Source organism: Melospiza georgiana, chromosome 8, assembly GCF_028018845.1.
Source record: "Melospiza georgiana isolate bMelGeo1 chromosome 8, bMelGeo1.pri, whole genome shotgun sequence".
NCBI classification, from domain to species: Eukaryota; Metazoa; Chordata; class Aves; order Passeriformes; family Passerellidae; genus Melospiza; species Melospiza georgiana.
This window is the reverse complement of record NC_080437.1, coordinates 34,719,347-34,732,172: the sequence shown is the minus strand read 5'-3', so window position 1 is coordinate 34,732,172 and position 12,826 is coordinate 34,719,347. Positions and strand designations below refer to the sequence as shown.

The window sequence follows — 12,826 nt, the reverse complement described above, 5'->3', positions numbered from 1 at the left end:
AGAAATGTAAATTCCTCACGACTCCTCAAGCAGCATTTCCCCACAGAAGAGGAGATTTCATCCAAAAGTTAAGTTAGGAGAAAATCCCTGTTGAGAAAATCACTGGTTTGGATGTGAGCTTTTCCTCCATACTTTTCTGCAGAGCTTTTAGTTCGTATAAACATCCTGCATGGTTTGTAATTTATCTGACCAGGAAGCTCCTGGAGGATTCTGAGCCCAGCATTAAAAACCATTCACTTTCTGGGGTTTCATGGCTTCTGCTTCATGGTTGCCTGTGCCAGGGGAGCAGCTCCTGGCTCAGGGTCACCTCTGTGCTCTGAGGTGAGCATCACATCCAGCCTTTGAGCACGGTGAGCACAGGGATCACTGCCAGGACAGGGATGAGGGATGATCCCTCCCGGGTGTTTGAACTCCTTTAACCACTCTGCTGCTGGCATTTAGTGAGATGTGCAAGTTGGAATCTTCTTGTCCTGTCTCAGTTTGCTGCAGGGTGCTATGAAGTGTGCTCAATAAATTGGTACCCATGCTAATGCCTCTTTCCTTCTTCATTTTCCTTTCCTTTCCTTTCCTTTCCTTTCCTTTCCTTTCCTTTCCTTTCCTTTCCTTTCCTTTCCTTTCCTTTCCTTTCCTTTCCTTTCCTTTCCTTTCCTTTCCTTTCCTTTCCTTTCCTTTCCTTTCCTTTCCTTTCCTTTCCTTTCCTTTCCTTTCCTTTCCTTTCCTTTCCTTTCCTTTCCTTTCCTTTCCTTTCCTTTCCTTTCCTTTCCTTTCCTTTCCTTTCCTTTCCTTTCCTTTCCTTTCCCCTTTCCTTTCCCCTTTCCTTTCCCCTTTCCTTTCCCCTTTCCTTTCCCCTTCCTTTCCCCTTTCCTTTCCCCTTTCCTTTCCCTTTTCCTTTCCCCTTTCCTTTCCCCTTTCCTTTCCCCTTTCCTTTCCCTTTCCTTTCCCCTTTCCTTTCCCCTTTCCTTTCCCCTTTCCTTTCCCCTTTCCTTTCCCCTTTCCTTTCCCCTTTCCTTTCCCCTTTCCTTTCCCCTTTCCTTTCCCCTTTCCTTTCCCCTTTCCTTTCCCCTTTCCTTTCCCCTTTCCTTTCCCTTCCTTTCCCCTTTCCTTTCCCCTTTCCTTTCCCCTTTCCTTTCCCCTTTCCTTTCCCCTTTCCTTTCCCCTTTCCTTTCCTTTCCTTTCCCCTTTCCTTTCCCCTTTCCTTTCCCCTTTCCTTTCCCCTTTCCTTTCCCCTTTCCTTTCCCCTTTCCTTTCCCCTTTCCTTTCCCCTTTCCTTTCCCCTTTCCTTTCCCCTTTCCTTTCCCCTTCCCTTTCCTTGAAATTTCCTTGAAATTTCCTTTCCTTTCCTTGAAATTTCCTTTCCTTGAAATTTCCTTTCCTTTCCTTGAAATTTCCTTTCCTTGAAATTTCCTTGAAATTTCCTTCTTCCCTTTCTCTTCCCCACCCCCACATGTGGCCCTTTCTCTGACAGCACAGTTCCTGTTCCTTGCAGCCCAAATGCAGGACATTAAATCACATTTTCTTCCCCCATCCAAGGAACTCCTTGCTGGAATTCCAGGAATCAGAGCTGCAGCTCGATGTGCATCCACCCTGGACAGATCTGTCCTGCACTGGGAAGGGATGAGGTGTGTGCTGCAGGAGGCTCTGTCCATCATTCCATTTTAGAGAATTTATTTTCAGGTCCATGAAAGGCCCTGGCTGGAGTGGAGGCTGTGTGAGTGATGATGTGTGTGTGTGAGAGCACCTCCACCACTCCTGGGAGATGTGGAACCCGTGGTGCTACTGCTTCCACCCCTTGGCTGATTTGGGTCAGATTTGTTATTTCAATAGAATCCTGCTGTGCACTATAGTAGGATAATGGCGTTGTTTGTCTTTCCTGTTGTGCTCTTCATCAATAGATTTTTTTTTTTCCTGTGGACACTAAAATTTCCTCTGTTTTAGAGGTGAGAAGTTGTTGCACAAAGAGGTGACCAGGGCCAGAGACAGGAGCACATCTGCCTCCAGACTCCTGTTCTCTGTATTTCCCAGTCCCTTAAAGCTAAAGAATGACCAGACCATTTGAAAAATATCTAAATATCAGCTCTATTAGAAAAACAGTCAGTAGATCATCCTGCTCATTTACCCCCACAGTATCCATCTGCAACTTATTAAAACAGCCTAAAAGTGAAGCCCTCATTCACCACCTCATTTTTCTTCCCCTTTTGTTTGTTTGCCTGCTTACTTGCCTGGGAATTTGTTATGCAGAGCCCTGGGAATGTAGAATGTACAATAAAAATAAATAAAAATAAATAAAAATGCCCTCTTGGGTGCGCAGCTCACCCCTGTTGAGCAGCCCTGCACTCCGGGGTCACAGGGCTCCAATTCTGGAACCTTTTCACCCAAAACTCCTTGAAATCCATGAAGAGCTGTGGGATCAGCCCCTGTCCTTGGGGAGCTGTGACACTGATTGTGGAATGAGGGACCTGGAGGTTTTCAGGTGGCACAGGAGCCCTGCAGTGTCTGTGGGCAGGACAGGCTTTATGTGAATATTCAGTGTGTGAGCAGGACTGCCCTCTAATTAATTTCTCACCAACTCAGGACATCTGCATTCCTCTGCCAGTGGAAATAGAGCTTTTGATTTTTATTGTTTAGAAAGGAGTATAACTTTGAGCTTCATTAAAACCAAATGTTTAATTGCACTCACAGATCTCAGGTTTATCAATTTACTTAATTTCCCCTGTACAGTGCAGCAGAATAATATATAATAGTTTCATATAGTGCTGTCCCAGCCAAGTTTTGCTTCAGCATCACAATTTCTCAGACAAGTATGTGTTGATGGTCTATGTTGGCAGGACCTTTGCTTCTGCTGACAAGTTGGAAAAGAAAAATCCCATTTATATTTTGAGATTTCCTAAAGCCTGTTGATTTATGAAATACGACTGGCCTCGCTTTGGGTTTTGTTTTGGTTTTCCTTTTTAAGAGGGGAAAAGAAAAAAATTCTATTTGATTTTATCGACAGTTTGAAAAGTGGAATTATTCCATTAAATCGCCTCTCCCTGATTGGGAGGTTCCTGGCAACGTGGAATTCTGTGAGTTCTAATTTCTGTTTGAGGCGGGGAGAGCTCTCCCACCTCACACAGGCATCCCCAGGTGCCCACAGGGCTCAGGAGGGAGCAGAGGAGGCAGAGCCCCGTGGGTTTCTGGAGGTGCTTGGGCTGGTGCTGAGCTGGAGTCAGGTTGGAGCCAGGTTTAGGACCACACTGGAAACCCAGAACTGAACACCTGATGCTAAAATTTGAATAGTTCATATTGCTTTTTCCCCCCTCAAACGTTTATAATCCTGGGAATTCTGGTGGTCCTTTGTCTGATAGAAATCCCACAGTTGGTTTTAAGGACTTGCTGAAATCTCTTTGGGGTTCTTGGTGTAATTTTTGATTGGGGATCTGTTGTTTAGTGTGCCATTTGCCACAGTGGGAAACACAGCATTGTTTAGCATTAATGGGGTCTGAAAAATAGAAAAGTTTCTGGGAACATGAGCTCACTCAGGAGTGTGGGGGATCCCTGCTGAAGGGGGAGACACAGAAATGCTGGAGGAGCAACAGAAGCTTCTGGGAGACACCTAAGGAGAGTGCAAGGAACCAGTAGCTGGAGATTTATTTTATTTGCCTCAGATTCTCAGTCCTGAATGACTGGTGGGTATTGTTCACACCCACAAAAAATAAAAAGGAAAGGAACCATAACTCTTGACTCGTTACATTTTTAAGGTGCTGTGCTTGGCACTGCACAATGGGGGAAAAATGCAATTGTAGGAAAAGAAAATTAGTCAAAACCAGAGAGCTGGCCAAGAAAATTCATATTTGATATTCATTATCTTATTATAGATGGTCACAAGCCAAGTGCTGATATCCTGTAGGCAGCACTCAAGGGATAAGTGTGCTTTAAATGAAAAGTCTGGTTTTCTTTCTGCCAAATCTGCAGATTTTCCTTCTCCTGGGATTGCTCCATAGGCAAACTGGTCCCTTAAAGGCCCATGCTTCCCTTGGGATGGGAATCAGACTGGTGTGCTCAGGAAAAACCCAAATTAATCATTCTGGGATCTGATCATTTGTCCATACCCTCAGCAGCTAAAGGAAATGAGGGGTAAAGAAATGGTTATTTAGTTCTTTAAAGAAATAGTTATTTAGTTCTTTCAGACATAAGGGATACATTGTGGTATTGATGTGGCCCATTTTGGATATGAACTCCTGAAAACAAGATGCTCACTTTAAAATGTTAAAAAAATTTGAGAACTCTACTCAGGATACAACTAAGTCTCTCCCTTTGTAGTGTAAGTAATTAAAGAAAATTGTTCAAGCTTCTAATTTTGAAAGTGAATGTTCTAAGAAGGGCAGATTTAGCATTAAAAATAAACCCCTGCACGCTTTTCTGTTGTTTCTGAGTTGTCAACACAGGGAGCTGGTCAGGCTGGCCCATTTCAAACAGTGACTAATGGACTCCTGCCTCCAAAATTAAATGATTAATTGCACCAGGCCAAGACAACAATCCTTATTTGATTGTGCTGATTACAGGGCTGCTGGTTTTTGGAGCAAAGTGAATGTTTTGTCCTCATTTCCTCAATCCTCCAAGGAGTGAGGCAGCTCTGACAATAATTCAGAGCTGTGAGGTTACTGAAATCAGGGGTGACCTGCCCGAGGTGTCCCATGTGTCAGGAGGGCTGTTGGGATCTGGCTGGAGCTGCTGGGATAAATCAGCCCTGATCTGGGATAAATCTCCCAGCCCTGATTCATCACTCCCAGCCGCTGGGGGATGGCTGGACCTGTCTCACCTGCTCTGCCAAGGGGGCTGAGGGAGCTGCAGATGAATTATCAGACCCCGAGCCTTGCTTCAGGGCAGTAAAACAGGCTCCTGGACAGATTTTGGTATTCTGGCTTGCCAGGCTGCTTTTTTCTCTTGGACTTTTGGCTGTTCCAGTCACCAGGAAAATGTCTGTTGGCTTGGTGTTAATGGTGCTCTGAAGCAAAATTGTGCAGCAAACTTGGAATTAGTACTTCAGGTAATTTGTCAGCAGACCAAAGACTTGGAGTTTCTTCATCATATCTTCCTAATAATAGGATAACTAAGGTAGCTTTTTCCTAATAATTATAATTTTATTTAAATCAGTCTTCATAGTATCATTAACCTGCTTTTGGGTCCTTTTTCTCCTATTTTATCCTTCTTTTTTGTAACTGTCTGGAAAATTGTACAGCGACACTGCTCTCACAGTGGTTGTTGTATTTTACCTTTATCACAGCAGAGACAGAAATAAAAAGGGCAGACACTTCTAAAACTCCAAAGAGACACAGTAGGACAATAAAGTCACTCCATTCCTTGTCCCAGGTCCCCCTGGAGCCTTCTCCTCTCCAGGTGAGCCCCCCCAGCTCTCCCAGCCTTTCCCATTTTCAGCCTTTTGTCACCCTTGCTTTGCTGTGGCATCTGGGCAGGACCCAGCACAAGGACCCTCTTTCTTTCCTCTCACAGGCTGTAGCTTAAAGAGCTCAGCAAGAGAGCTTTCAGTGCCAAATCTGTGGGTTCCTCAGGGAGCAGGTGGCATTGCTGTCCAAATTATTCTTTTGGGCAGTAAAATGAGCGAAACGGGAACCAAATCTTCCTGTGTCTGAGCTTCCCTCTGCTGCCCTGCTGTGCAATATTTAATAATCCATCCTGACACCACGAGGCCTCTTTGATCTGGCAGGGTTTGGTTTAGCAGCTCTAATGGAGCTGCAGACTGGAATGGATGTTTTCCCACTGTACCTTCCTTCCCAAAGACTTTCTCTTTTTCTTTCGTTTGCTGCGGCTCCGGCGGCGTCGGCAATGCATCACTGGGAGAATGGAAAACAAATAAAGCACAAATATCATTTTGCTCTGCAGTGCAGCACTTCAGAGGAGACAGATTTCTGTGAGCCAGTGGTTCTTTTAAAGTATAGTGTGTGCTGCAATGACAAATGTACAGCTTTGATGTTTCCTATTCCACTCGCCCATGACATTGTAAATCAGTGTTTTGCTTTCTCATACTCCATCATTATTAAACTTGGTGTAACTCTGGTGTAGACAAGCTCCTGAGAAGCACGTGTCTCACTCTGCTCTCCTGTGTCCCAGGGGAATCATTGTGTTTGGAAACAGCAGCTACATTCTGGAGCCATTGGAAGGTGCTACAAGCGAACACAAGATCTACCGAGCGGAGAAGCTGAGAGCAGCCCCGGGGTCCTGTGGCCACCAGCTGGACGTCCCTGCCACATGGGCTGCTGCCAGTGCCACACCACAGCATCCTCCAGCTGCCAGGGTAGGTGGCTGATGTGTTTTCTGTGTCTGCTTGGCAGCGTTTCCAAGCATTCTCCACCAGGCAAAACCTTAACCCGCACCATCGCCTTCCCTCGGTGCCGTCTGCTGAAGTGCAGATGAAATTATTTGTTAAAGCTTTATTACTTTTCCTGGACTCGCCATGCATAACTTGCTTTTCACTTCCTTTTCAACACAGAAAAGTTTATGGGTTCATATTATGGTCATATATTCTGGTTCTTATATGGTTAGAACCAGAATTTGAGGCTCCCTGAGAATACTGAGCGATGTCTGGAAAAGTTCTTGCCCTCCCAAGATGAAAGAGAACATGATAGCTGGGATACTTTGCTAATACCAGGTTTGGAACCTCTACATTTTAGTAGCAAAGTCTCTTATGCAGACAAAACAAGTTCTCAGCATATTATTTTACAGCTGTATTATTGGAGTTGCTGTGATTTTGGCAGAAATGTACTTCATGTGAGATGCATTTACCTAATGGAAATTAGAGAATTAAATGAGCCAAAAACCAGGCAGAGGAAATGCTGTAACAAATTCATCTACATATAGGATAAGGGTTGTAGAAAAGGCTGGGTTAGGTATTCAGGAATTATATAATGATACAAATCTACCATCAGCATTTGTTGAATGTCACATATGGGGATTTGTGCTTGCATGTATGACTCAGGCTTTGCCTCAGGTCCACTGTTAGGGAAAGCAGCCTAAGTGACATCTCTAGATATAATTAAGCAATGGAATTAATTTATTTTACATTTTTAGGAATATTACATCCAGAGCATCAGCCTTTGCATGTAACATTATAAGAATTAAGTGTATTTCTAAACGCATGTGTGGGTGGAAAACATTGGAAATACAACTTTATTAAGTTTTCCCCAAATTCTTTGTGACTTTGAATTCCACTGAAGTAGTCAGTGTAATGCAGAAGTAAAATGTGTGCGTGTAACAAACTGACACAACCAAAGCCATTTTATTATTACCCTTATGGTTCTTCCATTTTGCTGCTGGCTTCAACTACATCTCAAATTTCACTTTAAATATCTGAAAAATATTTTTGCTGTGGTTCAGTGGACATAATTATAAAACCTGTCAGCAGTCACATCATATGGATAGGTACAATATATTTAATGAGTAAGTTGGTTAAGCTTCTAATGTAGGAATTTTGAAAGCTGTCAAGTGTCATGTGTGCAGTGAGTTTTCATATTTCAGTGTTGTCACTAAGCAGTCTGTCAGTGGGCACATCAAATAAAGATGACCTGCAAAGTGGGGAGACATAAAACTGCTCCAAGTCACACTGGGTGACAAAATTAAGCATAAATCTGGTCTGAGGTTCATGGACACGATTAAAATATTTGGCTTCTTGACAGGTCTGGGGGAAGATTTTTGTTTGGTTTTATCTGCTGACTCTCCACTCAGCCACCTACACGAAATTCTTACTGAGCAGAGCTGAAATGTGAAATCAGGGCATCACCAAGGACTTTGGTTAGATGGAAGCACAGGTGAAGGATGGCACAGGCAGCAAACTCAGCTCCCCAGACCCAAACAGGAGCTGCAGTGGAGCAGGGCAGGGGATGCAGAGGCGTCACAGACAGGCTGTGCCCTGCTGGAGCTGCCCTGGGTCATTTCCTGACTCACTGCACCCTCAAATTGCACCAAGGAGCATTTTCCTGCTGAGCTCCATTGAGACAGGGGCCTGCAGAATGTCTGGTGTGTAGGACACTCCCTGCAGTGGGAATTTTCTCTGTAGCCACAAGGAAAAGCCATTTTGGTGGTGCTGGTGATCAGGACGAGGGAGAGAATTATTTAGAGCACGAGGAAAGAGAGGCTGCACCACTGCAGTGTCCATCCAAGCCATGCCAATTGCCAGGCAGGACAGGCTGAGGAAGGGGTCCAGCTGCTGGGACAGCAGGTTTGGGGCAGGATCAGGTGGGGGAGAAGCAGAGGAGAGAAACCATGGCCAGAGGAACAAAGCCCATTGTCCCCCAGCTCTCATGGCTGTGTCATTGACTCCTCATTCCAGTTCTGAAGGATTAACCCAGCAAAGGGGTTGTGCATTGATGCAGCTGGCTGCAGAGAGCAAGCTGAAAGAAGCCATAATTAGGTCTATTTCATAAATAAATATTGTATCCTAGGAGTTCACATAGCCTTTGGGCAAATCTCAGGAACAGATTTGCTATGCAAGTCAGTCACCAGAGGCTTATGTGATTTTTATGCCTGCTAGCCAATTTCTCTCCAGCTCACTCCAGCCCAAACAGTTTTACTCTTGGTGAGAGGAAAATGTTGTAAACTGATGTAACAGAGCTCTCCTTGCTCCTTTGAACACAGATTTTCCTGTATCATCTGTTCTTCTTCACTCAGAGGAGGATGAGAGGCCCCTTGGAGATGCATCTCTTTAGGACCTCATAATAAGTTTCAGAATGGGAGAGTTTTAGTGTTTGAGAGATCAATTCCATCACAAACGGCAGCCACATGGCCGTTTGCCTTTTGTGTCTGTGTGACATCAGACCCCATTGCCAGAAATTTTTAAAGAATCTACCTTAGCTCATTTGCCAGAGCCCCTAATAAGTGTAATCCTGTCAAGGTTTGCATCCTTGATGTTTGGTTCATTAACAGCAGCTTTTACTCCTCTCTCCATCCATAAATACGGTCCAAATGAAACTTTTTTCAAGTTATTGGAGTTTGCAACACTATTAAATATTAGGTTGAAGGTCAGATACTGAAGATTGCATTGCTCACTTTTCCTCCAATTCTTGCAAAACATCAAAATCATTAATCTGCAGATAGTGAAGAGGAACAGTTTGATAATGTGAAGAAAACTTTGTGAAATCTGGCTGGAAGGAGATGTCCAGCTCTGGCTGTGCTTAGGGGATCTCTCAGTTTGCCTTGGAGCAGTTTTCCTTGGAAAGCTTTAGTCATGTTTTAGGTTAAAGAGCTTTGCTGCAGCTCAAGACATCGTGGTCAGTTGTAGGTCAGACATCTGTTTAAGCCTTCTAAGTTCTGGCAGGAAGATCAGATACTCTGCTGAGACCTCTTTTCCCTAAATGTCCTGGTCCAGACACAAGGAAGGAATGATAGGATAGATGATGCTGCTGCTGCTGTAGATCACAGAACTTTTACAGCCACTAATAGGTCACTTAAATTCAGGGTAACAAAGGAGCTAAGACATGTTTTGTTTGTTTTGTACTCTTACAAAATCATTTCTTCACTGATTTTGTTTTTTCAGTTAAGCATTATGGTTCTTTTAGACCTGCATTTTATATGAATTTGCAGATACAGAATTAAATGTGTGCCTTCCATTTTTCAAGTGTTAACTTGCTTCCCCTGACAGTTAGTTCTGCTTTTTTTATTTTTGGGTTTTTCTTCCTACATAATTTATCAGTTGACTGCTTGACCTCTTCTCTGCTTCACTCAATATCCCTTTATCTCTCATTTTTCTTAGTAACCAGTTTGTCTATTGTGTGAGATGTTTGTTAGAAGTTACCTCATCTCTCCTTTAAAAGTGCCTTGGAAATAGCAGAGGTCTTTCTGCTGGAGGGGATATTCTCCTGTGAGGAAAGATAACTCAAACGTTTCAACTGCAGAAAGCTGAAAGGTTGAGAGAGACTTTGCACCAATCTCCTGCTTTCTGTGATCAAACCCTGAGAGGTTTTGTAAGGAAAACTTCCATGAGTAGGAGGAAGACACTACAAATCTGTGTGTAGTAAAATAGTAGTAAAATGTAGGAAACCTGAGACACAGTGTATTTCCTCTTGCAAGCACTTTGTTGTATCAGGGCTGAAAACAAAATAACACTTTATGGTTTTTTGACAGTACAAGAGGGAGACTCTGAAGACAACGAAGTACGTGGAGCTTGTTATTGTGGCAGATAACCGTGAGGTAAGGAACTGCAAAATAAAAACTTATGTGAGCAGCAAAGGGGCAGCTCAGCTCAGTTACCATGGTGCTGCAAAGAAGGTGCTTCAGACAATGATAGGATGTTTTCTGAGGTAAATCATCCTCCCTAATTAGGGCTGAGCAAGGAAGGAATTATTACGATAGGACAACAGTGATACTCAGTTGTAAAATTTCTTGCAATACCTCGGAAGGAGTTTGACTCTGAAATAACTGTGTCAGTATAGAAGAAGAGGCAAATAAATATTCATTCCTTGAGCAAGTTAAGTCCTCACTGCCATTGCCAGTGCCCTCAGTGGGGCTGTCAGGGATTCTGGAGCAGTGCTTGGCCATCACATTCCGTGGAGCACGACTGCCTTCCTGAGGGGTTGCAAAGGCAGCTTCAAAGTACCCAGCACTGGCTGTAAAAATGTTCCACTGAGCTGAATGGCAAAGATCTGAATCCTGGCTTGAATTATTTTGCTGCCTTTTTAAACTTTTTTTTTTGTCTCTTTGAACACTGCTACTCAGAGAATTGCAATCACTCTTTGCAAGACCTGCAAAGAGAAGAACTATTTCCCAAAACATCTGTCCTGAAAAGACCCCTGTGTAACACTTGGAGATTTTAAAATCTTTTCACGAGAACCAAACTCCTGTCCCACAGTCTGGGTTTCCTTTGGGGCACACTGTGGATCCAGCAGGAGTCTGCTGGTGGATTTTGGCTGCCCCCTGATTCCCAAAGGTCCCTGATGTGCTGGCTCTTGGGGGGAAACTCTGTGACATTTGTGCTGCTGATCCATTGATCCTTTGCATTCCAAGTTTCAGAGACAAGGCAAAGATGTGGAAAAAATTAAGCAGAGGCTGATAGAAATTGCAAACTACGTGGATAAGGTAAGAACATGAGGATTGTTTCCCTTTCCCAACCCTCTCACACTTTCTGTAGGATGCTGAAGGAGCTAACCCTGCAGCTTTGCTGGTACTCCAGTATTTCAGAGCAAAGCTCCTGGAAAAGCAAATTTAAACCTTTCATTTGCCTTTTGATACACAAAGCCATGAGCTCTGCTCTGCTGCATATGGGATGTAAAGATCTATTCCCAATAAAAAGCCCAATTTAGCCCTAGGATTTTATTCACCAGGGAAGAGGGTGGGGATAATCACCTAGAGAGCAGCCTATAGAAAAAAAAGAGGATTATTTTTAAGAGAAATTTGGAGAACAAAGCCATTTGTAGCAACAAGGGAAGGTCCATCTGTAAGGCCAACAAAGTCCTGTGAAAACACAGTTAATAAGATGTGTAATCCAAGGAAGATGGTTGAATTAAAAATAAGGAAGCAGAGTTGATGGCTGAGTGAGAGCAATAAGAGAGAGACATAGACTGGATTTTTTTAGGTCTTGAAATAATTCCATGACAGTAAACAATAAAGGCAAAGAATCCTCTAGAGTGGTTTCTGAGCAAATTAGAGTTTATTTTTGTTGGGCTGAATAGCCAGAAAATATTAGGACTCTAGTAGTGAAATTATAACTGAGAGTGTCTTAATTTATCTGAGAACTTATCAAGTGATACTTCAAGGGCAGTAGCTCAAGGAGAAGCATTCCTGATTAAAAACAAGCTGCTGAAGACACCTCCACCTCGTCCATAATTGTCTTGCTGACTTATTGCCAGAGGACAGGTGTTTATATGTTACCTGCTCAAAATTAATTTTGCATATTGTAATATATTTTTTGTTTCATGCTTAATTTATGCTCAGCAAACGCTGGTGCTCTGCAAATGACTGGAATGCATAGAAACAAGACAAAGATCTACTGGGTGTTTTGTCAGCCTGTCAGGCAAATCTGGACTTGATCAATCCCTGACTCCTTCCTCACGTTTCTCTCACATTGTCGTGGCTCTGCTGATGTTGCTCTGGCTCCCCCCTTGAGGCAAAATGGCATTTTCTGGTGGGAAAATGGCTAAAATCACTGGGTTTACCTGCTCTGTGCAAGGCTTGATGAGCCTGGCTGGTTTTCAGCTGTTACTGTGATCCACAGCACAGTTCCTCTGCCTCTGGGATGGGATTTGTGCAATCTGGGGTGGGACAGCCCTGGGACACTCATCTGCCATGGCCTGGGGTTCCTTCAGAGCTGAAGGGCACGGGCAGGGAGTTCAGGGAGAAGCAGGAAATTCCTGGATCTCTTTGAATGCCTTATCAGTATTAGGTTGGGTCACAACTGTTTTTGGGAGTCTTGGAAATATTTTGTCTGAGTCCTGTCAGGTGTTTTGCCCTGAAGAAGAAATTGTTTTAACCTCTACAACAAAGGTTCATTGTTATGTTTTTGTTGAAATATTCTAGTCTGAAATATTTTTTAAACACACATTTCCTACTTTTCTCTTCTCCTCAGTTCTACAGGCCCCTGAACATCCGAGTGGCGCTGGTGGGAGTGGAGGTGTGGAATGACATGGACAAGTGCTCCATCTCCCAGGACCCCTTCACCAGCCTGCACGAGTTCCTGGACTGGAGGAAGCTCAAGCTCCTACCTCGGAAAGCCCACGACAACGCCCAGCTCATCAGGTAGGCTCGGCTCTGCATTTGGTACCCACCAGGATTTGGGGGTTTGGGGGATTTTGGGCATTTCAGGATGCTATGCTGAGACCTTCCCCAGCTGCTAAGCTCTTGG

The 12,826-nt window shown here is 43.8% G+C and overlaps 1 protein-coding gene across 1 annotated transcript in view; it reads left to right on the top strand.

The window, feature by feature from the left end:
- Nucleotides 1-12,826, top strand: part of ADAM12 (ADAM metallopeptidase domain 12) — a 185,856-nt gene that overhangs the window by 116,021 nt on the left and 57,009 nt on the right. The window contains exons 6-9 of the mRNA XM_058029711.1: nucleotides 6,109-6,292; nucleotides 10,114-10,179; nucleotides 10,993-11,064; nucleotides 12,551-12,720. Coding sequence (XP_057885694.1) covers nucleotides 6,109-6,292; nucleotides 10,114-10,179; nucleotides 10,993-11,064; nucleotides 12,551-12,720 — 492 coding nt within the window. The remainder of the gene's footprint in view (nucleotides 1-6,108; nucleotides 6,293-10,113; nucleotides 10,180-10,992; nucleotides 11,065-12,550; nucleotides 12,721-12,826) is intronic.